Consider the following 23930-nt stretch of genomic DNA (forward strand, 5'->3'; position numbering starts at 1 on the left):
TGACCTAATTATAACAGTAATTGCTAGCATTTATTGAGCACTTACTATATGCCAGGCACTGTGCTAAGCACTTAACTCTTCTAGGTGTGGAAATCAAAATTTATGACTGCTTTAGTCTGTAGAACACACAGCAGAATGGCTTTGGACAGGCTGTACTTCTGGGCCTCCACCGACCACTCGAGAGATCAGTGTAAGGAACCCCAGGGAGGGGCTTCCCTGGCGGTCCAGTAGTTAGGACTTGGCGTTCTCACTGACAAGGGCCCGGGTTCAATCTCTGATCAGGGAACTAAGATCCCACAGCATGGCAAAAAAAAAAAAAAAAAAAGGAACCCCAGGGAAGTCAGGTGAGTGTGCCCTTCAGTGGGTCACTGAGTTTTTTGGTTCTCAGGAAGTCCCAATGCTACCCCCCACCGCTGCCCCTTTTGTAGCTGCCTCTGCTAAGGCATATCACATGGCAGGAAGCAAAATGGGGGGATTTCAGGCCACTGACCTCTAAATCTCAATTCATTCACATCATACACCATACAACCACCTGCCTAAAAAAATCTGCCTAAACTAAAGGAGCAGAGATGTAGTCAGAACCCGGCTGGCGTGGACTGGAACGGCCCAGTGGCTGCCAGGGGCTGCATCCACAGCACTGGCTCCTTGGCGCTAAAGGTGCGCACCCCCTTGTTCCCACACTTGTGAGACCCTGCTCTGTGCGGGACAAGGAGGCCAACCCCCTGTGCCCACAGTCTATGTGTCCTGGGCCCCAAGGGTGGGGTTTGGTGTACGTACTGAAATAAAATGGCAGCGCTGAGTAATTGTGGGCTTCCCGGTAGGCGATCAGGTTGATTTCATGTTGCCGCTGTTGGGCCTGAAGGCGGTGCTTGGCTCGGCGGTGGTGGCACACGCAGCAGCAACTCAGGATAATGATGATGGTCCACACGAGCCAGAACCCTGGGGGCAGGGAGGCGAGACAGAGAGGAGTGGGCACACCATGAATGCCAGCTGGAGGGGCTGCTCTCGGCACAAGGAGGCCCGTGGACATTGTGCACCTGGTCGAAGCTGGCACTGTTGGCCCTTGCCTGGTGAAGTTACATTTAGAACCTGTGATCAATTTTCATGTTTGTACCAGAGTGAAAGACACGTGGGGCGGAAGAGGGCAGAAATGTAAGAATGGTGACCGAAAAAGAGGTCACCCACTCCGGGGCACCTCCAGGGCTCCTGGGGGAAGGGCAGAATGCCAAGGCATCTGTGCAGCACTGCTGGTCCTCCCATATTTTAGGTTTGGGGGGCATTAAGTATGCTTACCTTTTAGGACAACGTGCCCTTCCTATCTTAAGAGATCTCTAAGAAAATGCTTCAGCCTCTCTTGGTGCCCACCTCCCCACTCCAGCCCTGCTCAGGCCCACAAGGACAGCTCCCAGGCTCCCCACGAAGAGCGAAGAGCCCCTCAGAATCCCCATATCTCAGCAGATGAGTGATTGCCGGGGGCCTTGGAGGGGCTACCTGATAAAATTTTTTTCTCTACCATGTCGCCTCCGTCATACAAGAGTCACTGAAGTTAGAGGTGGAAAAATTCTAATTTCCTCAGGCCCATTTCTTCCCTGGAGAGTGTAAACAACTTCCTCTGCTCTTGCCATAATCCGGTACAATTCCATCTCCCACCATCACAAACAATCCACTCCCACCTCGCTTTGGCCTGCAGCTGCATTAGACTCGGGACCATCAGTGGCCTCCCCTTCTTCCTCCTGGCTCCAGAGAGGGGTAAAGGAGCAGGGGAGAAGCCTACTGCCCTCCTCCCCAGGCAGATTGTTTCCTCTCATTTCCCACTGTGTTCTCTTGGATCATACTCAGAGAACCCTGGCAAACTGCAGTATAAGACCCCCTCTCCAATCTTCACATGTATACAGAAAAGGCTTCTAATTTTTTTTTTAATGAATGAGCAATTTTGCTTTAAAAAATATAGAGAGAGATAGAGAGAGAAAAAAAGACTGGAAGGAAAAAATAGTGACATTTTAAGTCGTGGGATTATGAGAAGAAATTTTTATTTTCTTCTCCCAATTATTTTTCTTCTTTCAAATTATAAAACTGGAAACAAAGTAAGTTAAAACTTAAAAATATCTGTGACTAATTTTATTTTTGCTGGCTTTAAAAAAATTAACATATTTCTGAATAGGTTTTCAAATTCCTCTGGGAATGTCTTCATACAATGAAATGATATGAATCATTAAAAAATTATTCACAGAATACTATATTTGACATATAAAGATGTTTCTAATATTAAATGAAAATAAAAGATTACAAAACAGCATAAAATATGACCCCAATTTTTGCTTAAGAAAAAAGTATATATAAATGTCCAGAGGGATGATCAGGAAGTTAGTCATGAGGTTATTCCTGGACAATAGGACAGAAGATTTTCTGGTACCAGCTCTTGTTCTTTGTTTATTGCTGATAAGATGAGCATGTACTTCTTTGAAATAAAAAAGAATATTTTTTCTCAATAAAAAAATAATCTGGGGCTTCCCTGGTGGCACAGTCGTTGAGAGTCCGCCTGCCGCTGCAGGAGACACGGGTTCGTGCCCCAGTCCGGGAAGATCCCACATGCCGCGGAGCGGCTAGGCCCGTGAGCCATGGCTGCTGAGCCTGAGCATCCGGAGCCTGTGCTCCGCAACGGGAGAGGCCGCAACAGTGAGAGGCCCGCGTACCGCAAAAAAAAAAAAAAAAAAAAATCTGAGGAATAATTTTAAGGTGAGTTTTTATTAAATGAGAATTGATTATATTATTTTTCATTTGTTCTCTGTTCCTGAAGAACTTCAAGTTTTTCCCACTACAAATGTTATGTACATTTTTTATTGTCTGCTTTGTAATTATAAATTTGTGTTTAGAATGTGTTAAGTATTTCTACATCTCTTGTCAGAATGAGTTAATTTCATTAAAAAAAAAAAAAAGGCTTCCCTCTCCCAGCAAACAGATTTGTAAATGAATAAACCCCTGATTTTTTTTCCTGTTTGTACCAGAACACAATATTCTGAAAGATCCCACTGACATTTAGGGTGTGGCCTCTAGCAACACCCAGTGTGTTTCTTTTGTCCTCCAGGGGTGTCCGGGCTGAATCTCCCCACAGAGCCACCCCTATGGGGTAAGGCAGGATAGCAGTACAGCCTTCCAGCCCTGGCAGGTTGGCAACACCACCGTGTAACCCCTTTGCGTTTTCAGCACGTGTCGGTGTTCAACTGAAACTTCTGCTGAGGTCTAGCAACGGGACAGCAGGTGGAGGACAATGGGCAGAGAATCTCTTCCCCATTTCCCATCAGCAGACAGAAAAACCCCATTCCTAACCAGAGTTCATAAATGTAAGTTGAAGTCAGAAGTCTCCCTTGTGGTCCTTCCCAGAGTCGCTGCTGACATTTGCTTAACTTAACTTGCACTTCTCTCCTTCCAATGCTCGCCAACTGGAGACTGGACACTGTAAGAGGAGCCCTCAGGGAACGGTTTTGAGGCCAGAAAGGAGCTCTGGGAGTGAACTGGCTTCCCGCTGCGGTCCTGTAACGTCTCCTCCAGCCCCTACGATCTGTTCAGCTCCCAGCCTCCCGGGGTGGGGTCACACCCGAAGGAAGCGGCACAAATAAGCACAATGCATTCTGCTGAAGAGCCTGGCTCCAAGTGTATTTTAGAGTCAAGTCAAAAGATTCTCGGCTAACCACTTTTTTATACTACCCAGCATCATCTCACAATCCTTTATACTTCGGTGTTACTTTGTAATTTTCAAAGTACATTCTCCCATGAGATAATCAGCACCAAACTCTACAATTTTTTACCTCCCAAGTCATTTTTTCAATTGTTTCTTACCTAAAGGTAAATTAACTTTTAACCTTAATGCTGCAATATATATATGATATAAGGCAAAACTTCTCAGCTATATTATGACGGCCTTTAAAAAAAAATAAAGTTAGTTATTTATTTATTTTTTGCTGCATTGGGTCTTTGTTGCTGCGTGTGGGCTTTCTTTTTAGTTGCAGCAAGCAGGGGCTACTCTTCCCTGCGGTGCGCGGGCTTCTCATTGCGGTGGCTTCTCTTGTTGTGGGGCACAGTCTCTAGGCGTGCAGGCTTCAGTAGCTGTGGCACATGGGCTCAGTAGTTGTGGCTCGTGGGCTCTAGAGCGCAGGCTCAGTAGCTGTGGCGCTCGGGCTTAGCTGCTCTGCAGCATGTGGGATCTTCCCAGACCAGGGCTCGAACCCGTGTTCCCTGCATTGGCAGGTGGATTCTCAACCACTGCACCACCAGGGAAGCCCTATAATAGGCTTTTAATAAGAAAAATCTCAGGCACTGGTTTTTATGTTGGCCAAATATTTCTGTTTCTCCCCCATCCTGGCATGTGGGTAAGCTTGAACTTCCTGGTGCCCTTATGATTGTGACACTTTGGGGCAGCTTCTAACTAATAAATTGAGATTGGAAGTGACAGGTGTCACTTGGAGGCCAGAATATTTCTTGCTGATGTGAGACCGAGACCCTCTGTTAGTCTCCCTTCTGCCATGGCAAGCCGTAACATTCCAGATAGTGACTTCAGGGTCAGTCTGGCCCCAGGGGATAAAGAAGTAGGAACAAAGTTCTCATCCAACCTGTGATGGACATATAGTGTGAGTAATAAACCTGTTGTTTTAGGGCCACTAGGAGTTTGGACTTGTTTATTACTGAACATAACCTCTCGCCTATCCTGACTGACGCAGTATCTTTGTAGGTTTTTCTGGGGGAAAGGATTTAAAATGTTCATCAGATTCTTAAGAGAATCCTTATTCCAGAAAAAGCCTGAGTTCTATTGAACTAGAAATATAATAGAAAAAATAGATCTTTTTTTTTTTTTTAAGGAAAAATGAGGCAGGGTAGAAAGAGGCTGGGGGAAGAAATGAGACAAGAGGAAGGCGTGCCCTTGGCAGAGTTACCCCAGTTATATTGAACAGCACCAGAAAACTCACATGTTTACTGAAATTCCATCAGCTGCTTCTGTTCATGCGGTATCATGGGCAGAAAAACTCTCCCTACCACGTACCACTTATATGACGTGATATAAAATCTTGAACTGAGTTCTGCATTTCTAACATAGTATCACAAAGTGATAGTGTGGATCAAAACTAGGAGAAAACTAACTTGGGAGCAGAAGGGGCCTAGTGGGGTAATGAGGCATTAGCACAGGTCCAGAAAAGGCCCCTAAGGACTGGTCCAACTTGATGGAGTTAATGTGGGAGGACAGAAGGCATTCTTGGTTTGACCCTCACAAAACGGATGCTATTGGCAGCTATTCTAGTCAAAGCCGTGTCCCATCAGCTTTAAAAGGGGGACCGTCCAGACTAGTACCTATGGAGTTGTACAAACTTTTGATCTTTTCACTAGATTTCACAAACAAGGAGGAAAGTTTTAAAAAGGAAAACCTACTGAAAGAGCCAAACAGAGAAAGACAGAAGCATGCCCTCCTCCCCAACACACACCTACCACAGATTATATTCCCCACTGACCTTTGAAAGCTGTGACCTCATGGTGGGACGCGTTTGTCATGCTAAGCAAAGTGGAAAACATGTTTTTAAAAACAATCACTGAGTCACGTGCCCCAGAGCTCACTATAAACTTGGGAAAACACCACTCCCCAACTGGCAGGAAATTCCTCATTAGGAAGCCAAAGTATACTGTCAACTAGCTCTCCTTCTACCCCACAGGATGGTGGTTGACCTCCCTGGCCCCTGATAGCTCTTAGCAGGAGCTCCTGACACTGCCGCCGTGGAAAAAGGACTGAATTTGGGAAATGAAGACTTTAGAGGACTTGCAACTTCATCGGAAAGACTGGACAAGTTTCATTTCCTAGCTTTGTGACCTTGATCATTTTGTCTTTACTTCCCTCATCTGTAAAATGGAGAGAATAATGGTTTCTACCTTGTGAGGATTACCGAGTTAGTATCTGTATGCAGAGTACTCAAGCGTGCACATTCGAGACCTTTCACGACCTGGGCCCACCACCCTTCCAGCCTGGCACTGAAGAGTTCAGGAAGGGGGTAGCTTTGTGTGAGGCACGCTGACCTCACTACTCAGCTGCGACCAACTGACTGGCTACTTAACGCCACTGGTCCTGAGAAACGGGATATGTGTACCTGGCAGGGTTGTATTTGGGGCGGGCTGAGCTGACGTGTGTGAAGACCTTAACGAGTACCAGGCACACAGCAGAGTTCTATGCACGTCAGCACCCTCATCTCCCCTGGTCGAGCCCCACAGCCCAGCCCCATGGCCACAGGGGAAAGGTTAATGAGATGCATGCTCTCTTCTTTCCCATGAGGCCTTGACCTATGGTGTTTGGTATTCTTCGGCCTGGGAGGTCATTCTACCCTTCTCCATGTGCTTAAATCCTATCCACCCTTTAAGGCCTACCTCAAATGCCACCTCCTCCATGCAGCCTGCCTGAATCCTGTCCAGCTAAAGCAAACTCTCCTGGCACATACATCGCAGTCCTTGCACGTACACTCCACTCTCTACTTTGCATTACTAGTGAGGCACGTTGTCTTATCTCCTCTCTCTGCTCAGAGACTCCCTTCTTGATGGCAAGGATTCTGTCTCCCCACACGCTCTAACACAGAAGAGGCCACAGCATCCAGTAGGAACTTGTTAGAATTGCAAATTCTCAGGTCCACCTCAGACCTATTGAATCAAAAACTCTGGGACTGGGGCCCAGAAATCCGTGCTTTAATAAGCCCTCCAGGAAATGCAGATGCTTGCCAAAGTCTGAAACCACTGGAATAAGAGTTTGCTGAATAGATGATTGAATGATGGCTGAAAGTACAAGTGCCATGAAAATGCATGGGATGATAATAACAATAATGGCCAGGTTCTTATAGCCTCAGCCACGGCAGTGGTAAACAGGACCCTCACTTCCGGACTGATGCAGACCCAGGAATGACCCCTGGCTTAACGTTACAAGAGACTGAAAAGACACGGGAGTAAGGGCGCTGGCTGAAGCTTAAGGTCTGTGTGTGCTTGTGTGTCTGTGTAAAGTGGGCTGTGTGTGTGTATGTGTGTGTGTGAGACAGTCCTTAGCACACAGGAAAATTCAGCTAAGTAGTGGTATGAGGGTTGGCAGAAATGGCATTTGTTTTTCCGTGAGGCCTTCCCTGTAGGCAACTATGGTTAAAGAGGTACTTTGACAAAAACCCTGCCAAGGATTTCCTGGCTGAGATTTTTTTCCTTCCAAAGGAAAGAGACAAAAAGAATAATGCAAAGCCCATTACTTTCATATTTCAGGCAAAGTTCAGAGGCAATTAGAGGGAACAGGGTTCAAAGCGCAAAAAGCACAGTTCTGATGAGAACTGAAAGGGCTCATTCCTACGCTCAACCTCCCTCCTCTACACATCAGGCCGAGGCCAGGCCCCTAAGAAGGAGGAAAACCAAAGAATTCCGAGAGGGGCGGAACACTCACTGGGCATCTTCTGACCAAAAAGCCATTTCTGGGCACAGACAAGAGGAAGTTCGGCTTTTACAGTCTCCGTCCCCCCAGAGCTTGGAAAGCATGGGCCAACTTGTACAGGGGTGAGTCTTTCCTCCCTGTCCAGACTCTGGTCTCCATCTGACCTTCTCCTTTCCCCGGCTGACCACAACTGGAGAGGTGATGAGCCACTGTGTAGCTCTTCCCCTGGCTTTCTTCAGGCCCTCGGGACGAAGTGCCTGGTTCCCAGACTGCCTGCCACCCTGCCACCTGGGCCTCCCTGTCCCAGCCGCCCCACCCCCAGCCCTGGCTTTGGTGACCCAATTCTGGTGGCTACTGAGTCTGCTCTGCCAACAGCCCAGGAGGCTCTGTCAATCTGAGATGGGGGCCATCAGCAACTCCATTCTTTCCGCAACTGATGCCGCCTGGGCCGGGCCCCAGAAAAACAAGCTGCAGCTCTGTGGCTTTTTTGGCAGCCCAGCTTCAACTTTTGTTTTAACAAGGGGTGGGAGGGAGAATTTGAGCCCTGCGGTTATCTGCATTTTGAAACATTTAAACACAGACTGTCCACCTGCCTGGCACTTTGTGTTTCTCTAGTGAGTCCCTCAGCCCCACCCCTTCTAAAATAGCACCAACAACTCCAGGCCTGCCTTTGCTGCTGCTTATATAATGCTTGCAGGACTGGTGGGGACATCTTGAACCCTGTTCTCTCCTTGGGGAGGAGTCTGCCCTTAACCACCCCTGAGCCCGTCCTCAAAAGGAAAGGACAAGAGTGAGGAGAGGTCCTGTTTGTAGGACCCACTCCCACTGGCTACAAGATCCATTTGCATTTAGAGGGAGAGGCTTCCCAGCCAGTAGTCTAATTTCCTTTGCATTTCAAACAATAGCCCTTCTAGCTGCTTTCTGACCATATCACTGATGTGGGGGGAATGGGGAGATCAGAAAGGAGAAGGGGAAAAAGGGAAGAGATGGTGGTGATGGTAAGGGCATGGTTGACCAGCAAGCACGAAGTTTGTTTCCAAATGGAGGGAGTGATGGGGGCTTAGAATTCTCTGGGCAAACAGTTAGCGTTTCCTCTAGCAACAGACAGTTATGAGAACCACTGCATGCTGGTCACCTGGCAACTCTCTGCCCTTAGGACCCTCCCATTCTCCCCTTCTTTGTCCAGCATCCTAGTGTCTCATCTGAGTTCCAAGAAGATTAGAGTACAAAGGGCTTTAGTGACCTCTCCAAGCCTGGGTCACTCCCTGAAGACCACAGCAATGTCACCACCCTTGTGCAACTCTGGAAGGTGCAAGCAGTCCTGGCTGCCACCAAGCAGTGGCAAGACGAGGACTGTCTCCACATGGCACTGAGCTGACAGTAACAGGTTAGGTAGACTGGAGAAGCCTCTAGAAACTTCAGTTTGTGATCTGGGGAAGGAAGAAAAGGGGCTGAACCTATAGACTCCCTCTCTCCAGGAGGGCTCTGTCGGCAAGGACCTAGGAAAAGATTATCCCTTTGAGAGGGACCCTCAGAAACAGAGGCAGCTCCTTGATGATCTCTGGGGAATTTTGGAAGCCCTGGTGCTTCTTACAAGAAAATGGCATTACAGCCATCCACAGAGAGCAGCCCAGCATTCACAGCAGCTTGGCTGCTGCAAACCTCTCTTTGCAAAGATGACGAGCCTGGGCACCTGGGCTGGCCCATGAGAGGATGTAAGTTGTTGTCACTGCTCGGCACACCCAGGAGAGGGCATCAAAGAGAACCCCATTCAGGAGATTCTGCAGCAGACCTGCTAACCACGGCTTCTTAAGAAGGCTCAGGACCATGTTATCCGGTCGTTAGCGCATGGTGTCCGAAGAGCACCAGAGCTCTCCTCCTCTGCAGACAGATCGCTTCTAGAACCTGGAAGCAGATTCTGCTCACCAACACTGCCACCAAGAGAATAAGAAAAGGGCTGACCGGCCTATGGTTTCCCAATGAGCAGAGGCAGTAACCGAGACCCTGGGATGCCAAGACATCCCCAGGCAAGGACTTACACCAGAGTTCATAGTAGTAGTTGCAGCACTGAGACTGTCCACAGCAGTGTCCTGTGTCACAGATGTAGCTTTGATTGTTGGTACCCACGCAGGTTTCCTTATCCTAAAAGAAATAAAAAAAACACTGTAGCATATTAAATTATAGCTTTTAAACACTACTTTTCTTCTCATCCTCCTCTTACTGATCGCCTGCCCACCTTCCACCAAAACGGTTTGTACAAGTGTTTATTGAAAGAAAAGAAAGAGAGAGAGAGAGAAAGAAACAGAGAGAGAAAGGAAGGGAGGGAGGGAGAGAGAGAGAAAGAAAGAAAGAACCACACAACAACAGCAGATTTAAGAAAAATAATATGGTTTATTAAAGGGGGAAGAGGATTCAGTACACAAAGCCGACTGGTAAAGAGCAGAGTTCTCCTCCTTGCTTTCTTTATATCTAAGCAGAAACACTCCACGTTCTGGTCCTAAACTCAGCCAGTAAGAAGGTGGTGATTCTCCTGTAATAGGCTGTATATTTTAAATAAATCCGGTTTCTCTGTGAAAGTTCCCAGAATAATGAAGGCAGCACGTATTCTAGGATTGGCATCTGGTCAGTCAGTCCATCTTCCTTTCAAAACACATATCTCCAAGGTTAATTACAGTGTGATTCAAAAGAAGGCTAAAAATCTTGCTACTAAAATTCTTTCAATCTTAAGAAAAGGAGTGACTTGCTCAGGTGACCTAGTCCAATTTTAATTTGCTAGATCTTTTTTTGCTTACCAAATGATCTCTTAATAATCTTGACTGGATCTAGGATTCACACTGTCCCTTGTCAGGGACAGCTACAGAAAGGGCACCGCTGAGTAACCATCTAGCATTTTGCCAAATTCTATTCACAGCACTGGTGGATGGGGATGGAGGTGGAAAGGTTTTTTTATATTTCGTAGTTAAGATATGAAATACCCCACCGGCTGACCTAAACTTCAGCCTCAAATGTCCTCTGGGTCACAATGCATTTGATGAGACCTAGAAGATCTGGCTTTCAACATTTCTTTGTTCTAAAGAAGTAACACATGCAGTGACTGGACACGGTCTTTGTGCCAAGCACCGGGTTGGGTACGAGGGATACAACGATGAATAAGAAATTGTCCCTAACCTCAAGAGGCACAGAGCTAGGAAGGGAAAAAACCCTGCTCAGCAAAGAAACTAAAACCACAGTATTATATGTGCTGCTACTCAGGCTGACCCTGCCCAGAGTGTACATCCGGGCGGACGTCTGCCAGTGGAAACTCAAGTCACAGGGTTGGTTCCTGTTCTCTGGGTCTTGCTTTATACTACGCTGTCTGTTTGGCCAAGGGTACAAACAAAGCACTCCAGCGACTGTCCACAGGGCTAGAGGCTGGGCACCTGAAGCCACGAGGACAAAAGAAAGGGCATGGCTACAACCCAGATCCCTGGCTCAGTGTGTATTTCCACCACATCCTCAGGTGTTTCCTGGTCTTTAAGAGTCTTACACCCTGGTATAAAGGGGTTTAGGAAGAAGGAAACATGGGAAAGGCATTTGTCGACTCTGACAATGAGGGTTTCACAATAGTATTGCAAACAGAGTTCTTCCTATCTTTGCCTTCCTGTGTCCGCCATAAGTAAAACGGCACACCTAGCAGGTGGCTGTCCAGTGGGATGTCTCCTCTGAGGCCTGACGCACGTGGAGAAAGCAGATCTGTGTTCGTTGCTTTTGCTAGAACACACCCTCTCCCTCTTGACTTCAGAGCAAAACACCGCTTTCCTAAGGACATCAAAAAGTTTCTCCCAAGTTTACCAGGCCCTGAAATGCCATTCTTCTGGCCTGGCTCACAAGAGCACAGTTCAAACTGTCCACATAGTTTCTAAAAGAGGCCGCGCTGCCTACACTCTGACACATGAAAGAATCCAGGGACACTTCTGCCTCAAGAAAATTCACCAGATGAGGTCCAGGCTCGGAACACAGGGCAGCCAACTGGTCCTCTGTGAGGCATGAAATGGAACGTGTCTGAAATCTAAACAAGTGGCATCCTCATGACCTACTGGTGTCAGCTTTTCTCTTGGCTCTCCCATCCCCCGAGGCAGGAAGCCCAGTGTAAACAGAACCCCACTCTTTTTCCCTGCTCTGCCTCCACTTTCCCAGGGACAGCAGACTGTGGCAGCATCACTTAACTCAGTTCCTCAAATACTTTTTTTTTTTTTTTCTGTACGCGGGCCTCTCACTGCTGTGGCCTCTCCCGTTGCGGAGCACAGGCTCCAGACGCACAGGCTCAGTGGCCACGGCTCACGGGCCCAGCCACTCCGCAGCATGTAGGATCTTCCCAGACCAGGGCACGAACCCGTGCCCCCTGCATCGGCAGGCGGACTCTAAACCACTGCGCCACCAGGGAAGCCCCTCAAATACTTTTTATCCAGTGTATCTCATCCCTTGCTTTCCTCCCCGCAAGTAGAGTCCCCAAGTTGCCTGAGATGATCTTGGTTATGGGAACTGTCATTTTCTGCTGCAGAAGGAAGGAAAGCAGGTAAGCAGGTTAAGAAGACAAGGTGTGGGTTCATGGACCTTTAGCAAGGAAGACATGAAGGATTAAGAAGGTAGCGAGATGTGAGTGTCATGAGCTCCTCCAGAGAAAGAGACCTTCTGGTATGAAAGGAAAATCCAGAAGCCTTGTGTTTGGCCCTAGCTCTGCCATTACAGAGGAATGGCACTCTGGACAAGTTATTCAATGGCCCTAGAGCTGGTTAAGATGCTCACTCATGTCTCCTTAAACCCAAAGGGTTTATTAGCCTACCCACCTCCCATTCCCTTTGACAGCAGCCTCGAGCCAATGCAAGAGCTCCTGTAACCTATGCCTCCTCTCAGTCAAAGCAAAGAACAGAGGTGTGCAAATGTTGCTTGGTGCTCTTCCACCCTTCCCTGTATGAGGAAGTCACCCAGAGGACTTTCAAGGATCTCCAGGCAGCTCAAGATACAAACGGTAAAGATTCAGTCAGATCTGGGTTCAAAGCCCAGTTCTCACACTATGCTTATTACAGTGTAACTTGGGTAAATGACTTAACTTCTCTGAGCGCTCAATATCAACGTTATTCTATGAGCCATTATTGTTGGGCATGAAAGACCATTCAATAAACAGCACTCTGCATTCACTTAGAACTATTTCTCAGAAGAGTAAAGTTCACTGGCAATGTGGGCTGCTTCAGACACATGAAGAATAGAAAAAGGTAGAGAGAATGCAATGGCAAGTTCAAACATGAAAAATTCTCAGCACTCTTTATGAGAACCCTTTGCTTTTCTTCCAAGCATCTCCAAGCACTACGACATTATGTTGTTCAGGCCAAGTCTTGAAGAGTGGGAAGTTAATATCCCACCCCATCCCCCCCTTCTCAAGAGTGAACAAGAGTTATATCGTGCACTCCCTATGGGCAGGAGCTCTGTCTCCTTAATCCCCCTCCCCAACTCCAAGAATGAGCACAGTGCTTGGCACACAAAGGTTTGCTGAATGAAACAATGGCTATGCAGCCTCTGTGAAGGCAGAATGAGCTGGGGTGAATAATACGGCTAGTGTATACTGAGTACCTGCTATGTGCCAGGCACTGTTCTAAATGCCTTACAAGTCTTCCTTCATCTAAACTTGAAAGCACCACTATGAAGAGGGTAGTATAAGAGAATTGAGGTCAACAGAGGCTAAGTCACTTGCTGGAGGCCACACAGCTAGGAAGCAGTCCAATCTAATTCATCCAACTCCAGAGCCTGAGCTTTTAACTATTAAGCTACAGCCTCCTTGGTTTAAGTTATACTTCTTCACTTGCTTTTTACACTTCAGATGCTTAAATAAATCCACTTAAAAGCCCCAAACCAAACAAAATCAGTATTTCGTCTTTGAGGGAAAAGATAAGGGCCCTGCCCTTGTGGAGCTCTTTGACTTTGGGAACATCTTCTGCTTGGCAGTGAGGAGGGGCAACATGCTTGGGCTTCCTCTCTTCTTTGTTTGAAAGGTCATTATTTTCACATACTGATTTTCTGAAAAGCAGAATGGTGTTTGTCCCATTGGGGAACACAGGGCCTTCACTCCTTCCTTCAACATTTACTGAGTACCTACCCTGCACCAGCACTGAACTAGTGGTGGGGAACACAATGGAAACATAAAAGGCCAAAGCAGTCGTGCTCTTTACCCTCATGGAGCTTAAAGTCCAATGAAAGATGATAAAGTAATCATACAGATAAAACTGTAGGAAGGAAAAGTACGTGATTTGGTGAAAGCTTACAATAATTAAGAACTAGGAACTAGTCAAGGAGGTCCAGAGAGCTGTGAGGAGGGTAAGCTTGAACTGAGATTGCCAGGATGGTTAGAAAGTTAGTAACTAGGGAAGAGGGATGGGAAGAACATTCCAGGAAAAGGAAATGGTACGAGAAAAGCCCTTTAGCTAGGAAACGGCTGAACAAATAGGTAAGGAAGTTAGGTAAGCAGGGACAAGATGAGATCTGCATTTTAAAGATACTTTTTTCCCAGGCAATGTTTTCATTTGCACAAACTCCTGGCCCAAATATGCTAGAAACGTAGACCTGTCATAAAGAAACTTTGGGTGAATAACATATGCTCTTACGCTGAGGTCTTTCACCTCAGAATCACTGTGATGATGACCATCAAGATCCTCATTTGTTAAATGTGTGCCTTCAGCTCTGGTGCCGCGGTGACCAGCTCCAAGAAACGGGGCACGTATGGTCACCAAACAAAAAGCACAGGTGTGAAGAAGCAGGAAGCAAGACCAACACTGCCCTGGAAAGAACATTATTTACAGTGGAAGAGGATGAATAGTATGCCTTTTGCACATATGCAAAAAGTTACCTAATCTCTTTGGCAGCAGCATAAACTATGGGACTAACATCACTTTCCTTAAGAGTTTCAATGTCTTAGAGTTGCTATTCTTACTGAGCCACTGTAAAGGTCAATTTGATCAGTGTAAGAACTTTCAAAGTGCCAGCATAAAAAGACACTGGGCAGTAATGGTTCCCCGGGCATGCTTTTAATTTGCCAATTTATGGGGCTGGAAAACCCTGCTAGCAACTGGCAACAGCACCTTCATGCCCTTAGGAAAGCGGTGAAGTTTTAAAGTTTAAAAGTGAAAAATAGGAAAATTGAAATCCTTCACAGGATGTTAAAGCACAGATGCTAAATCTCTTGGCTGCTGGATATGAATGAATTTGGAGCACCATCTCTGGCCTTCTCTACAGGGGAAAGGAATGGAAACATCCATTTCTACAAATCAAATAACAAATATGTATTGATACCCTTTCCCCACTTGCCAGGCACTGTGTTGGATGCTACGGCTACCACATTGAGCAAGAGATTCTAGAGGAAAAGATCCTGCTTCTAGCAATGTAGTTGGGTAGGTAACTTTAAAAATATGATAATATTCTTTTGGGACTCCCCTGGCGGTCCAGTGGTTAAGACTTCACCTTCCAATGCAGGGGGTGCGGATTCGATCCCTGGTCGGGGAGCTAAGATCCCACATGCCTCACGGCCAAAAAACCAAAACGTAAAACAGAAGCAATAGTATAACAAATTCAATAAAGAATTTATATATATAAATATATATATTATTTTAATTACACAGCTGAGCTTGCAATAAAGCAAGGAAGAGCCCTCGGACCAAAAATGTTGGGGGTGGGGAACTAGAAACTACAGTGTTAAATGAGATCTGGCCTTCCCAGCTGCCATGGAAAGAAGGGCTGTTTGTTTTCTTGGGTCCATCTAAAACAGGGAATTGGAACTGAGTCCCAATATCAGGTGAAGACCCTTCAAAGAGACAGAGCAGACTAGAAAAAAATTAGCCCTTTGGCACACAGTGACAATAAGAAAGGTCTGAAGTGAGAGGGAAAAAGTATCTCTTCTAATAATCTGTAACCATTGGCTTTTCCGCAAGCTAATTTGAGATCTGAATTGTGCTACTACATAGTCTGAGAATCCCCAAGCCAAAATTTTAACACAAAAAGTAATCCCAGGACTTGCCTGGTGGTGCAGTGGTTCAGAATCCGCCTGCCAGTGCAGGGGACATGGGTTCAATCCCTGGTCCAGGAAGATTCCCACATGCCACAGAGCACCTAATCTGGTGCGCCGCAACTACTGAGCTTGCACTCTAGAGCCCATGAGCCACAACTACTGAGCCCTCATGTCACAACTACTGAAGGTCGTGTGCCTAGAGCCTGTGTTCCGCAACAACAGAAGCCACTGCAATGAGAAGCAAGCTCACCACAACAGAGTAGCTGCGTAGCCCCCACTCGCCACAACTAGAGAAAGGCCATGAGCAGCAATGAAGATCCAATGCAGTCAAAAAAAAAAAAAAAAAAAGTAGTCCCAGAATGGGACATCTGGTAAAAGAAACATAAAACTCTAAAGAGACCTACCCTCAATCAGGGCATGAAAGATGCCCACAGATAAAGCTCTGTTGAAGATGAGCTCACACAAAATATAAAAACTTATGTAAAAATAATCCATCACAAACAAGATGTGGGAAATTCAACAAATAGGTGGATAAGACTCTCCAAAAAAACTTAATAGAATGATCAGATAAACTGTAATATATATACATGTTTCAAATAATTAAAGCCAAAAAGAAAAACATGAGAAAAGAACATACTAAAAAAGAGACAGTGACCAAATGGATTTCAGGAAAAAACAAAACTTGTAGAAAAAATAGTTATTAAACTTAAAAACTCAACAGGTGGGTTACACAGAGATTAGACTATGTTAAAGAGAGAATTAGTGAACTGGAAAGCAGATCTGAGAAAATCACCCAGCAACCAGCTTCTACCAATTAAGAGAAAACATAGAAATGGAAAATGAGAAATAAGAAGCTCAAGAAGGAAAGAGGAAAATGGAGGAGAGTCAATATTTAAAGAGATAACTGAAAAATTTCCAGAACTGATTAAAGATAGGGAATTTTCAGACAATAATAAACTCATACCTGGGCACATTGTTTGAAATTGGAGAACAACAAAGACAAAAAGATCTTAAATACATTCCAGTGGGTGAAGAATGAAAATTAACAAGTGAAATTAGAATTTAACGTAGTAATAAGCTTCACAAGGATAATAAAACAGTATAATAGGACAAAGTGTTTTACATGGGGCAGTCAGGAAAGGCCTCCCTGAGAGGGTGATGTCTGAGTTGTGCCCTGAATGATGAGAAGGAGACAGCAGACCTGTAGGAACAGTGTTCCAGGCAGAGGGAATGTCAAGTGTATGCAAAGACACCAATGCAGGAATGAACCTGGTGTGCTCTAGGAAAAGAAAGAAGCCTAGTGTGGCTGAGTACAGTGAATCTAAGAAAGAATAATGTGAAAGGAAGAACTGAGAATTCAGAAAGAGGCCATACCTCATAGGCCTTGTACAACAGGCAAGCAACTTTAACTCAGAATCAGCTATTTTTGTTCTATCCTAGACAGCATCTTTAAATTCTGAAAATGCAACACTTTCAGGTCCAGATCCTTAGAAAATGATTTGTAGGTGGTCATAAAATACACTCTTAAAAGTTTTGTGGATTTACCTCTATTTTTACAATAAGAAAGTTAAAGTCACTTTTCCCCTACTAACGGTTTTAAGGCTGTTTGAAGAGCTCCAGGAAGTAAGTATAATTGTTCAAGGATACACATTTTTGGGGGGTGCACTGGGTGGTATGCGAGATCTAAGTTCCCCAACCAGGGATCGAATCCATACCCCCTGCAGTGGAAGCACGGAGTCTTGATCACTGGACTGCCATGGAAGTCCCAAGGGTACACATCTTGAAATGTGGGAGGCCATTACAGAAGAGTTGGGGATGAAGGAAAGTAAACTGAGGCAGAGGGATGATTCCACAGGAGTCCTGACCCATTGTTTCCTAGGTGTTATTCTAATCTCCCTTTCTTTGATGGTAGGGATCGTCACATTCTACTTTTGCATCCCTCCCAGTATATACTACACATGACAAATACTCCTTTAAGCTTTACTAGCTAAAGGAGCCCAGTTTCTTCCTTTCTGATAAAGGGCAAGCCCCTGCTAAGAAGTGAACCAAGATTCTGCTTTGTATGCAACCAGATACTAGGAAAGAATTTTTATGCTGTTTTGTTGCGTTCAATAATTTCCCGAAAGGACAAATAGCCTCGGCATGTTCCCCTAACCAAGCCAATAAATCCAGTCTGGTAAGATTCAGGCTCACCCCTCAGATTTGATAGTGTACTTTACCCCTTAAGGGCTCTAGGCTCCAGCTCCCTGGGCTCAGGAGCACCCAGTCTCCCATCCTCCAGCTGCAAAGTACTTTAAAGGGTAAAGCCAAAACCTGGAACTAGTGACACACTTGAGAAAAGCCTAGAACCAATGGGGGGAGCTGCTGCTTCAAGATTTGGCTGCAGTGTGTGCGGCTGAAGGGGAGTCCCTGGGACCCCTGCTATAGGAGGGACTTGGTCCCTTTACTTCAACCTGTGAGGGTCCCCTGGAATAATTCTCTCTGGGGACTCCAGAAGACTGACACTCTTTAAGAATCCGAGGAAGAGTAACACAGTGAATCAGAACAAATCAGGGCATCTCACAAATGAGTGAATTCGCCCTCAAGTGGCAATGAACACATTTAGACAACAAAGGCAACAAAACAGAGATGCATTTCCCAAAGTATGGTCCATAGGCCCCAAATCACCTGGGGTATTTGTTAAGAGTGTAGATTGAGGGCTTCCCTGGTGGCGCAGTGGTTGAGAGTCCGCCTGCCGATGCAGGTAACACAGGTTAGTGCCCCGGTCTGGGAAGATCCCACGTGCCGCGGAGCGGCTAGGCCCGTGAGCCATGGCCGCTGAGCCTGCGCGTCCGGAGCCTGTGCTCCGCAACGGGAGACGCCACAACAGTGAGAGGCCCGCGTACCGCAAAAAAAAAAAAAAAAAAAAAAAGAATGTAGATTGAGAACCTCTGGGGGCAGAGACTGAAGAATTGCAATTTAATACATATTCCCCTGGTTATGCTCACATATATTCAAATTTGACAACAACTGCCCTAGATTTATAACAAACATACAATATAGGGAGGCTGGGAGGGAGATGCAAAAGGGAGGAGATATGGGGATATACGTATATGTATAGTTGATTCACTTTGTTATAAAGCAGAAACTAACATACCATTATAAAGCAATTATACTCCAATAAAGATGTTAAAAAAAATACAATATACACAGTTCTTGCCCTCCAGAAGTGGAATAGTCTTATATTCTATTTCTATAACCTTGAACACATCCCAATAGTTACCCTCAAGAATTGCCACTTAGAATCAAGGCACATAAAATTATTTATACTCTCTCTGCCTCATTCCATAAAAAAATACAAATAACAGATCATAACTTAAATTTTTAAAAATGTGACACGTTAGTTATGTACGCTCCTATCCATACCAGTACTGCTACAGCCAAAGCTGCACTGCAACTGGATCCTCATTAAATAGCCCCCAAACAGAGCAGCCAGCAAAGAAATTAAAACCCATTTCCTGTGTTGCTATTAGGAACCTGAGTAACAAACTCAGAAAAAGCCACTTGATCGTGGTAGGAAAATCCCAGAGCAAAGATCGGAAGTTGCAACATATCCCATGGTTTTATTAAAGGCTACTTGTCGACGTCCCAGTGCATGCAGGCCTGCGGGACCTGGCCAGCTGCAGCAGCTCAGGACATTGGGTTAAACTGCCACTCTTTCACCCCTGGACACTTACAAGGAAAAACAGTTCTACCTTGAGGTATCGCGGCAATCCCTCATCACTGACGTCTGCCACAGAATAAATGCACTGAGAAGTATGGCATCTTCAGCAAGGGATGGTGCAGGGAGCCAAGGGATAAAATAGCAGTAGCATGCAACAGAGCAGGTGGCACTCGAGCAGAGCAGGTCGGCAATTCTGCTATTTTGTGTCCACAGTTGGTCATGAGGGCAAGTCCCTCCCTTCGCGTTAGCTTTATCACTGCTCCTCCTGCTTGAGAGCAGGGATTGCAAACTGCTGGCCCGTGGGCCACAGTGGGCCCACTAATGAGTTCTATGCCCACACGGTACCTTTTTAAAATTTTTTTTACAACTTTTTAAAAAAATGGAATTAACTGTCAACATCGTAAAATGAGAAGGATTCATAGAGAAATTCAGATTTCCAGCTTCTGGAAATCCAGGGCCCACATTCCCTCGGGGCCCTATTAGGCAGGGCCACAGACGTGTATGTGCTCTGGCTCCACCCCAGCCTCCCTGAATTCCCTCCTGGCCAGTAACCCCATCTGCTTGACTCAGGTGTGTCACTGCCTGGCCCCTGTGGACATCTGATTAGCTCCTCCTGCTCTCAAGTTCAGTAATACTCCGTTCATCCCCTCACCCTGAGGTTAAGGCCTACTGCAGAGGGCCAAATATAAATGGCAGACATCTGAACTCTCTACACTGAGGCTCCAGCAACATCTTACACACGCCATATGAAATAGGTACCTAGACAAAAAGGAGGGCCCCTCTTCACTGGATGAGGAGAATACCTCTAGCGAATCAAGAAAACCTACGGCCACAACACTCAGGAGATGCGACAGAGAACCAAGTTCTGCCCAGTACCTGTGTTTATCGAGCATTTAGCTAGGCATTTTTACCCATGTTATGTATTCCTCTCTTTTTACAGGAAACCAGGAAACTGAGGTTCAGAGTGATTACCCAGCTAGAACATCTTTTCTGGATCTAAAGCCGGAATTTTAGTGGAAAGAACAGGATGCTTAGGGGTTATCCTAACTTTCATGATAGATGCTGACAGGCACAAAAATGACAGATAAGATACGGACTTTGCCTTTGAGGAACTCTGTAATTACTAAACTGTTAGGTTAAAAAAAAAAGTTTATGTCTCAGTTCTGGTTGCAGAAAACCTTCCTGAAATATTCAGGTTCCTTCTGTGCCTTAATTAATAAGTATAGTCTAATCAACAGAATTCATTCTTTTTTTTTTTTAACAATTTATAATGTGGCAAAGCCTCATGGTCATAATTTGGAGCAATGATGGTATATACACAACACACACATGTATCTAATCAGTTTATATAATACACATTTATATAGGACTCTCAAGCTTTTCAAACTTCAACAGCCAGCCTCACATTTGAGCCTGCCAGCCAGCACCCTACAAGAGATCAGAAGTGCTACCACCCTCATCTTACGGATAAGAAACTGACACTTAGCCTAAGGCTGCTGATTGACAGAATCAGGACTGTCAAAACCCTGGTCTTCTGACTTTTGGTTCAGTATTCTTTCTATGACTGGGTTCCAGCTCATCAAAGTCTTTGTTATATCCTGAAAATGGCTCTTGATCAAATAAAATAATCACTTCTTTGCCTAGAAAGAGGTACAGTTTTCAAAAGGATCTGAAATACTGAAGGTACAGGTTAAGTTGCTGCTGTCTGTCGTGCTTTAAAAGAGATTCACCACAGTTTCACTGGACGGTGAAGAACACGTGGGGTGTCTCAGAGACCTTCCTCACTTTAAGCAAAGTTCTAAATTGAACCTCGTTTTTTTCCTCAGCAGTTCCATCCCACTGCAGCAGGCTTTTGTTGGGAGCAAAAGAAATAATAACAGGACTTGTCCTGTGTGCTTGCCTGTCTAGAGACTACTACCAGAGATTTATTGCCAGTAAAAAGTTCCACGCTGTTCAAGGAAACCATTTGCTTTTACCTCAACAAAGGGTTACATTAAAAATGGTCTCCCCGGGCTTCCCTGGTGGCGCAGTGGTTGAGAGTCCGCCTGCCGATGCAGGGGACACGGGTTCGTGCCCCGGTCCGGGAAGATCCCACGTGCCACGGAGCGGCTGGGCCCGTGAGCCATGGCCGCTGAGCCTGCGCGTCCGGAGCCTGTGCTCCGCAACGGGAGAGGCCACAACAGTGAGAGGCCCGCGTACCGGGGAAAAAAAAAAAAAAAAAAAAAAAAAAAAATGGTCTCCCCGAGAAGAGAAACAAGATTTAAAAACATCTTCGGATCCAGACGCTCTCTCCAAAAGACTTGAATAACTTTAAAGAACTTTCTGTATTTTAAGACCTTACACCTTAGAATTAAAAGAGACGCCACATGATTTAGAAGAGGGGGAATTTAGTATCCTCCTTTTCTATATGTTATCGGAAATAGATTACAATAAACACAGGCCACAGCAACAGGGACCGGGCTTGGAATATGGCCTGTTATTAAAATAACTGTAGCCTAATTGTTCTTTAAGTTGTATAAAGTTATTTGAGCATTTCTGAGATCCTACCTTCTGGGGGGTGGTTATCCAGATTTTTAAGAGCAAGAGATAAAATGTCAGTTCCAGAAGGGCTTGATCTTATCTACTGGCCATAAAAAATTATCTTTATACCTGTCCTTGACAAGGCATAGTTCCTGCTGATTAGGGGCAACCAAGATGTCAAGATTCTAAATCTCTGGACAAAAAGTACCTATTGCTTAGAAAGCAGCAGGGAAAAGTACGCCCATTTCCCCTTTATTAAAACATGTCAGTCCACCCTTCCTGAGGCCTGTGGCTTGTGACTGCCTCCTGAGCGGAGTGCCATGCACTAGGCAGCAGTAGTTTTCAGCCCAGAGTGTCTCCACCCTGGCACGACAGTCGGCCCTTGGTATCCACAGAGTCAATCCCAGGCCAGCTGAATCACAGATGCGGAACCCACAGATGCAGGAGGGCCAAGTGGACTTAGTCATTTTACATAAGAGACTTGAACATCCTCAGATTTTGCTATCCGTGGAGCTTGTGGAACCAAACCCCTGTGAATACTGAGGGACAACTGTATTGACATTTGGAGCCAGATAATTCTTTGTCATGGGGACTGTCCTGTGCTTTATAGGATGTTTAGCAGCATCCCTGGCCTCTACTCACTAGATGCCAGTAGCAACACCCACCCAACCCCCTGGATGTGACAACCAACAATGTCCAAACACTGTCAAATGTCCCTTGGGGAGGGAGGCAAAATTGCCTCCAGTTTCAAACCACCATTCCAGCCAAACTGAACCACACAACTTAGCGCAGAATTGTGTTCCACCCAGTCTTGTCACCTGATTGTCCCCTGGGCTCCCCAACCACTCTGTAAATTCCCTGAGACAAGGATGAAGTCAATCTCATAAATGAACCTACCCTAGCAAAGGATCAGACATGCAAAAACCTTCAGAAACTACTAATCCTGGTGACTGACGGTCAGGTAACCCCAAAGGCTAGTCCTCCTGCACGTGACTCTTCAGTACGCCCTACAAGCAGCAACATGAAGGGATCCTCCAAGAGTTAGGTCAGGGCTGTGGCGATGTGATTTCACATGATGACTGAGGGACCTACCAAAGGCTCTCTGGCCATGATAGGTTTACAGTAACCCAGCACAATCTGAGCCTGGCCCATCAACCCGAAACTTTACTCCTGAGGCAGGAGAGTGACTGCACATTCTATTTTCGTTGGCAGCCGGTCCCAGCCTATCCTGGGCCTCCGCACCACACTCCAGAGCCACACCCCGAGGAGTGGGAGGTCACAGGTATTCACACCACTGCCTGGGGGTAACCAGGGATTTCTAAATCCTTGAAGAAAACCACAGGATAGGCTGGGCGGTATTTGAAACCAAGAATGAGACCATGAAGAAATGGACAAATTCTTAGAAATGCACAACCTTCCGAGACTGAACCAAGAACAAATAGAAAATATAAACAGACCAATCACAAGCACTGAAATTAAAACTGTGATTAAAAGCCTTCCAGGGGCTTCCCTGGTGGCGCAGTGGTTGAGAGTCTGCCTGCCAATGCAGGGGACACGGGTTCGAGCCCTGGTCTGGGAAGATCCCACATGCCGCAGAGCAACTAGGCCCGTGAGCCACAATTACTGAGCCTGCGCGTCTGGAGCCTGTGCTCCACAACAAGAGAGGCCACGATAGTGAGAGGCCCGCGCACTGCGATGAAGAGTGGCCCCCACTTGATGCAACTAGAGAAAGCCCTCGCACAGAAACGAAGACCCAGCACAGCCATAAATAAATAAATTAATTAATTAAAGAAAAAAAAGTCTTCCAACAAACAAAAGCCCAGGACCAGATGGCTTCACAGGTGAATTCTATCAAACATGTAGAGAAGAGCTAACACCTATCCTTCTCAAACTCCTCCAAAATATAGCAGAGGGAGGAACACTCCCAAACTCATTCTACAAGGCCACCATCACCCTGATACCAAAACGAGACAAGGATATCACAAAGAAAGAAAACTACAGGCCAATATCACTAATGAACATAGATGCAAAAATCCTCAACAAAATACTAGCAAACAGAATCCAACAGCACATTAAAAGGATCATACACCATGATCAAGTGGGGTTTATCCCAGGAATGCAAGGATTCTTCAATATATGCAAATCAATCAATGTGATAACACCATATTAACAAACTGAAGGAGAAAAACCATATGATCATCTCAATAGATGCAGGGAAAGCTTTCGACAAAATTCAACACCCATTT

The 23930-nt window shown here is 45.7% G+C and overlaps 1 protein-coding gene across 10 annotated transcripts in view; it reads right to left on the bottom strand.

The window, feature by feature from the left end:
- WBP1L (WW domain binding protein 1 like) overlaps positions 1-23930 on the bottom strand; it is a 71504-nt gene that overhangs the window by 8020 nt on the left and 39554 nt on the right. For all 10 annotated transcript variants that reach the window (XM_060034164.1, XM_060034157.1, XM_060034156.1 and 7 more), the window contains 2 exons: positions 9469-9571; positions 778-939 (listed from right to left, as the gene is read on the bottom strand). In XM_060034164.1, coding sequence (XP_059890147.1) covers positions 778-939; positions 9469-9571 — 265 coding nt within the window. The remainder of the gene's footprint in view (positions 1-777; positions 940-9468; positions 9572-23930) is intronic.

The sequence above is a fragment of the Delphinus delphis genome, chromosome 16, assembly GCF_949987515.2.
Source record: "Delphinus delphis chromosome 16, mDelDel1.2, whole genome shotgun sequence".
NCBI classification, from domain to species: domain Eukaryota; kingdom Metazoa; phylum Chordata; class Mammalia; order Artiodactyla; family Delphinidae; genus Delphinus; species Delphinus delphis.